The 7,551-nt window shown below is 38.6% G+C and overlaps 1 protein-coding gene across 1 annotated transcript in view; it reads right to left on the bottom strand.

The window, feature by feature from the left end:
• GPATCH8 (G-patch domain containing 8) overlaps positions 1–7,020 on the bottom strand; it is a 95,191-nt gene extending 88,171 nt beyond the window's left edge. The window contains exon 1 of the mRNA XM_061392079.1: positions 6,724–7,020. Within this exon, the coding sequence (XP_061248063.1) occupies positions 6,724–6,768 (45 nt within the window). The 5' untranslated portion in view covers positions 6,769–7,020. The remainder of the gene's footprint in view (positions 1–6,723) is intronic.
• Between the last annotated feature and the right edge of the window lie 531 nt (positions 7,021–7,551).

The raw sequence follows: 7,551 nt of genomic DNA on the forward strand, positions 1-7,551 counted from the left end.
TGTGTCTCTGTCAAGCTTAAAATCACATAGCCCACTATCATAATCATTCCCTTGTATACACCTTCTACTCTACTCCCTTGCCCCCATTCACATTAATTCCAGTTAATGGAGACTGGTCATCACAGCTTTAACAGTATGTGTAGCACATCTAACACAACTCTATCTAAATCAGTCTTCCTACATCTTTTCCCCTGCTTAACACCTTAAATAGCTAGTGCATGCCTGCTTACAGCATTAAAATAAAACTTTTGTAGCCCTAGCTTTTCCTTTTCCCATTCCCAATGGTTTATTCATTGTCCTTAAAAAAAACAAAACAAAAAAACCCACAACCAATTCTGCTAGTTTTACCTCTACATTTTTACCCTGGCTATTTTCTCCAGCTGAATGCCTCCCAATCTTTCCCTTTGCAAGGATGCAAACCCATCTTTCAAGACTCAGTTTAAATGTTTCATAAAGGCACACTTAATCATCCCACTTTAAGGGTTCTCTTTCTCCCTTAGGGTTTTGCATTTATTTACTGTAATACTATTTATCTGATAATCATGTTAGTCTTGTGTATAATACATACTGTTTTTACTTTTGGTATCTCTCCAGCTGTAACAATAGCTCCCTGAAAAACACCACTTCTTAATCAACTCCCCCAAAGACATAATCATATATACTATTCCTAAAACAAACACTTCAAATACTGTTTTAACGACTTTTCAAAAAAATTAACTTATATTCTAAAAAATATTTCTGAAGTAAATATACCTTTTTGTATCTCTTGTGCAGATGAATCCCTAAAGTAGTATTAATTAGATTTTCAACTACTTTTGTCCGTTTTATACTCCATAATTTTACTCATAGGAACAAGATAAGTTATTGACACTACAGCATATAATCCACAAGCATCAGCTTTAGTTTCTTCTATAGTCAAGACCTAAAGTATCATATTAATTTATTGATTTTATCAGTACTGCCTATAAAAAGGGTGAAAAATTAAGCCTCTCCCTCTCATCAACTCTGGAAAAATAATATTGAATGAACCATGAGATATGAATACTGACTTTTCCAACAATCATTATTTAAAATGTCAGATACAGAACATGATCAATCACTTTTCTCTATAATAACTTTAAACCTGGAGAGCTATTTTGTATTCCAGTTCTAATAAACAGAGACATAAACTGAAATCCCCCCTTGAAATCAACATAAAATGCTTTAGCAAGGATCACAAAAATAATTGGAAACTCATGAGACAAGAGTAAATGTAATATTACAAAGGTAACTTTCTGGTCACTTGAGTGACACAAAATACAAGATTTACCTTACTCTAACATTGTTGGTAAAAAGAAGAATTCAGGCAAATAACAGGAAACTCTGGGGCCCAAATGTTAATTTCTTACTCACTATAGTACATACTAAAACATTTAACTTGTGTACAATGCCAAAGTAACTTTAGCTATACTTTTTTTCCCCAAACATTCCTAAATTAGATATAAAATACTAAGTGTATGTTAAATCTCAAAGAAATCATTTTGTATAGGCATAACAATACACTATATTCAGCTTGGGCATATTTAATTTTTTGCACTGATTAATACAACATGTATTAAGCACATTTGGTTAGACTTCCACAGTTAAATGGACAATTCACTTTTTATAACTGGAAAATCATTACAACATCTTCTGGTATTCACTGCAATATCAAATCAATGCCTTCTTTCAGTATTTGTGGTGGTCATTTGTAATGCCTTTAGTAACTGCCATGAGTCAGCTTTCACTTAATACTAAATGGCAGTGCTAATATGAAAAGAGAATGCCAGACATATAAGTATCAAGTAGTTTCAAGGAAGGAATTTTAACAGAATTCAAGAACTGGATGTCTACCTCAAGCTGGAATTCATTTTCATTAATAAAACATTAGAAACTTATTAAGTCACAAGAGCAAAGATGAAACCTCTACATGGAGGGGTTCAAGATTTCATGAACTTTTGCTTTTTTTCCGAAAATGGTAATCTTGACCACATCAAGAAAACAAACCGTCCTTTATTCATTTTATCATGTTATCCAAATAGATTGAATTGATATGGAAATTATCCCAGAGATGAAGCAGCACAATCGAGGTAGCCAGTTATATATGCTTTTAAAATTTTTTTAAGTCACAAATGTTAGTTCTGGTTATTTAACTTATAAATAGACCTGAGAAAATGTAATAAAAATATCTCTCGCAGTACTTTAATGAGAAGTTTGTGACATATACAAAATAAACGGAAGGACTACAACAGAACATTTATTTTTCCATAACTTTATTGGCACTCAGCCTAATGATATATTTATCTAGATATCTTTCTTCTTGGTCTTCCATACCTACTTTAAAATGAAATAAGTAAGGCTGCCATCAAATGAAGCCCTATGATCACAGTTCTTGCCAACCCCATCCTCCCTTCGAGGAAGGTTGTAATAAATGTCTTTCTCTCTGATGTTATTTCTTAATATGTCTCATGTTTTTAAATGCCTTTTGCCTTAAATATATACCCTGTACCCTTGACATCACAACTAGGGAGACTTCTTTTATGTTTACCTTACTTTGGTCACTCTTAATCCCTTGAGAATATACTAACCAGTAATGGTGCATTTGCTAATAACTATACCAATGCATGGTAAGTATACTGAAGTTTGTACAGCCTTGATTCCAGGCCTTTCCACCTATTATCATGTGTATGGGAATCGAAACAGTAATGATTTTGCATAAGTTACAATATCCTAAGCAAAGCTGACAATGATTTGCACAGCAGTGGTATCTTTCAGATGATAGGAAACAGAGGTTAGAACATTTGCCCATGTGTGATCTCTGGCATGTCTGCATCAGAATGCCAACTGTATTACACAGTCCCACATAGAAAATATATTAATATACTTCTATGACCTAAATATTTTAAAACTGTAAACCTCCTGACAATGGTCTCACTTAAGAATTATCTGAAGGTCACATCCTGGTGTCACATATGAAACACAAAAAACATACTACATAAAAGTTATATAGCTTATTGCTGTGTACCACTATGATTACTATATACGTTACAGAAAGTTCTTGGGTAATTTCTACACTTTTATTATGACCTTTAAGATAGTTGTTTTTTTCATTACTTTATCACCTACTGATCTATTACCGTAGCTCCTTTTCATTAGAAACCTCAAGCAGAATGCATTCAGAACAAGAGGAAATGAGAAGCTACTTGAAATCACCAGTCCTCTGCAAGCACACAAGCTGAGGAACATTTCCTCACTAACATTCAGCTGCATCATCATTAATAGCTGCGCAACCACTAAATGCTAAGCAGTGTGTATATATACCTCATTGCTTGCTATACATCCCAGTACAAAAAATACTTTCTTTAGTGAACTTGGAATTCAAAGTGTTGAAAATATATCTACATTTGTAAATTATACCATGCTATTTTCCACTAGTTTCTGTAACATTTCAATCTGTGAACAAATATGCCTTAATCTGGTAAATGTAGGCAGAAGTCATGTCTCATTCAGAAATTGAGGTCAGATTCTTAAAGAAGTAGTTAAAACTCTTAAAACATTTAAAAAATAAATACATCAGCCCAAACCACAAAGGTTTCCAAAGATAAAACACCACTTAAAGGGGGTATTTTTAAATAATGTCAGAACTAAGACAAGAGTTAACAATATATCCTCTATGACAAAGGGTAACATCACTGTCAGAAGCCTTCCTAGAAGCCCTTGGGAGACCAACAAGAAACAGATCTGGACAAAATGCAACAGAGTAGAAACTGTAATTGTATCACCTCTCTGAAAGCTCATTTATTCTTTGTGACCTATAAGTTTATCCTCCATATTTGATGACTCAGTTACAGTTATGTAAAATACACAATTGCCAGTAAAGTTATTGGTCATGAGCACAGGTTCAAAGTCAAAAAGCAGGAGTCTAAATCCTGGTTCTGCCATTACCAGCTGCGGATACTTGGCCAAGTTATTTAACTATCTGTACCTGAGCTGCCTCAGGTACAGATAGTTTGAAAGTAAGAGTAACACTACGCACCTCATAGAGTTATTGGAAGATTAGGAGACAACATATGTAAAGTCCACAGAATAGTACCTGTTTATTATTAAAATGAAGTTATCAAATGCTTTCAAACATATCCCTGATAATAATGATTACTCTTTATATTCATTAAGTGCTTCAAGTAATATGCCAATTAGGCTCCTCTCTATATTATATAAAACACCTTTGAAACTTTTAAGTGTTCACAAAATTTAATAGTGAAAAAAAAAAATCTAATAGTGAAGCCTCCTCTGACTCCATACTAAATTCAAGAGACAACCCTTAAACTCTCCAAAATTTGCACCTAATGGTAAACTGGTAAAGAGTGAAATTCTACAATTCTAAATTCCCTTGCCAAATTAAAGGCAAAGAAAATGATAGTCATCTAGAACTTACCAGAGAAGGTGCACAGAAAAATTTCCACTGCTAGAAGATCTGTTTAAAGAAACAGGATCATGTACTGTATCTGGAAACCTACTTTGGATTTGTTTTCAAGTGCACTGAGTAGCTTCACCTCATTTATCACTTAAAGCCTTAAAAGGCCAAGTTAATTTTGAATAACCTGAGCTTGAACAATGTTTCAGATAAGCTATATGCAGGAGCTTCCTAGGGCATTTTCTCTCCAATAACTTTAAATCAAATGACATCATTAATGAAAATTCACCTACATTTTCCCCTTTATTGAAACACTCAGAAAAAATAGTACTTAAAATATTTTAAAATGAATGATTAAAAAAAATGTTAGCACAATAATTTACAGAAGTTTTAGCATCCTGTAATTGTCTAATAGGTTTTCATTACTAATATCCTATTTACCCATAATGCTGGGACATGTGAATCTTAAAAACCAACATTTACCCGGCTGACACAATACAGCAGAAATTGGCTATACCAATATAGAAGCAGAAGATAAAACATATGTAATATCTTCAAAGGCCTACCAAGCAACCAAAAGCATATCATATATACACAACTAAAGCATGAGAAGAGAAAGTCATTTAACTTGAAAAAGAAGCTTTCCTCAATTTATTCAGGTGACTGCATTCATTTTCTGTTCTCCAGTTTTCAAATCTTTTAAGGTCCTAAAAATCCTGCCTGTTCAACACTGCTGAAATCCTGTGGTTAATTAACATTTTCCCACAAAACTTATTTGTCCGTATTATCTATTTTCAATTTTAAGTGACCTTCAAATTCTGAAAAGCACTAGAAGATTTTAATTATCAACATGTCTCCTTAAAAACTACCAATAAAACCCCCACATCTTGCAGCCTACTCTTATTTTATGGTGCTCCCTAAAAAACAAACAAAAAACCTCACCTTTCCCAAGGATCAAATAGCTAATAAGAACTGCTTTAAACTTTCCAGGACCTGCATTCCAGCCTTAAACACCTTGAGATCCTGTATTGTGCTGCACCTATTCAGCAGGCGCATGATCACAAGGCTTTTCAACAGCCTTAGGTCTTCTACTGTTGCAAAACTTCTCTTCAGCGTTCTAGCTGCTAGATTGTTACATTGTTGCCTTCAATGCTTTACCTGTTTAGTTACCAACCCAAACATTCGGCGGAATTCAAACCCTTCAAACTACCTTCCTAAACCTACCTAGAGTATTCCCACGTAACTTTGAGAAAGAGCTGCAGCGGGATAATAACTTGAGTTCGGACGTTCATCCCTTGAACCAAACTGCTGTTGCCAGGGTCTGCGGCAGTAATGCAGGGGTTTCTTTGAGACTAAGGACGTCTTTTACCCTAGAAATAGCCCATCTCTACTAAATCCCTTTTAGTCGCTGAGATTTCTGCGTTAACAACGCTCAACAGGAAGGTACTCGAAGCAGCCGAAAGACGTGTTGTTCTAATTTGGCCTTAATTTTTTCCTCAATCATGCTGGCCACGGCAAGGACATTTTTCCATACAACGTTTGCAACTGAAGAAAAGAAAAATCAAGCTGTTGGTAGCAGTCACCACCCGCTTGTAAAGTCCATTATCATGAAGCTTTCTACAATCTCTCAAGGTAGCATTTGGGGCTAAGCTTACATCGACCATCCTCCTGTAACTTACTGTTTTGCAAGCCCATTTAACGACGTAATGACAACAGCAACATTTACGCTCTGGGAAATCTCAATGTTTGACTAACCATGGAGGCGTCTGATAACTAAAGCCCCCTTTTTCCGGGTGAGGAAATGGAAAAATAGACAATGAAAGCGACTTGTTACAGTGAGCAAGGAGGGAGACCGATCCCATGAAGAGCCGTGCGAGCAAAATCCAGGGGTTTAGGAGCCCCAGTCTCAGCAACACTCGCCCCAAAACCTCCCACCGCCCCCCCCCCCCGCTTTCCCCTGGGAGCCATCCCAGCGCCCGCACACGCTGGGCACACCCGAGGGCAGCACAGCCACCCCACCCAGCGGCCAGGCTGGGGCTCCCAAACCCGCAGGCCAAACAGGACGAGGCCGCAAACCCAGCGGCCCGAGTTAAAGACGTAAGATACAGAGTGAGAGAAGATGCGGCCTCGCCTCAAACCCGGAGGCCCCTAGAGGAATCGGAGGCGGGAGAAAAGGGAGCAGGTTCGGAAGCCACAGCAGAGCCCCGAGCGAAAGAAAACTGGGAGTGGGGGATGAGGAGGTTCTGGTTCGGCCAGCGCCTTCCCCGGACCTCGGCGACGCCCGTGTTTACCTGAAAGTCTCGGTCCTCGTTGAAGCGGGAGAAGCGGTCCGCCATTTTGCCGCCTTCACTGCTCTCAGGACGACGCTCTCCGGTTCGCTCCTTCCCTCCCGCGACACCCGCCCCCTCGCTCTCCTTCTGTGTTCCCCGCCTCCTCCCACGCCCACCCGCGCGCGCAGGCGAGGGAGGGAGGAAGCGAGAATGCGTATCCCGACCAGTGCCCCGACGGCGCAGGCGCCTTTCTGTCCTGGAGGCGGAACCTTCCCTCGCGTCTCGGTTTCGCGCGCGACCCAAAGCGACCCCGGCGCCGCGCGTGCGTACTCGCGCTAGAGGGCCGCAAGCGCTTCCGGAGAGAAAGGTCACGAGGGGGCGCTGAGCTCCTGGATCCGGATGTTTTTCTTCAGCTCGTTTCTGTTAGTGGTTTCTCTTTTTGTCGGCTTGTTTGCCTGAATACACAGAAGCCCACCCTCTACTTTCTTCACCAAATAACAGCATAATGTAGTGGCCGAAAGCGCAGATTTTGGAGCCAGACTTCTTAGTTTAGAATCCTTGTTTACCTTGAAGATTAATCGTCGAACGAGACAGGAAATATCCCTTCTCTCACAAGGCCTATATTCCAGTGGGGAAAATGAGATAAATAATAAAATAATTACATAATTTTAAAAGTTAACGAGTGCTAGGGGAAAACAAACAAACAGGGTGATGAGAGCAACGACCTCCGAAACGACCTTTGATCCAAGAAGCAGCAAGGGGCACTCTGCTTTGGGACCGAGAGAACCTTTAGACCCAAAGGGCCAAAGACTGCTAATAACGTGGCATTTTCAAGCGATCGCTTGAGAG

Source organism: Bos javanicus, chromosome 19 (assembly GCF_032452875.1).
Source record: "Bos javanicus breed banteng chromosome 19, ARS-OSU_banteng_1.0, whole genome shotgun sequence".
NCBI classification, from domain to species: domain Eukaryota; kingdom Metazoa; phylum Chordata; class Mammalia; order Artiodactyla; family Bovidae; genus Bos; species Bos javanicus.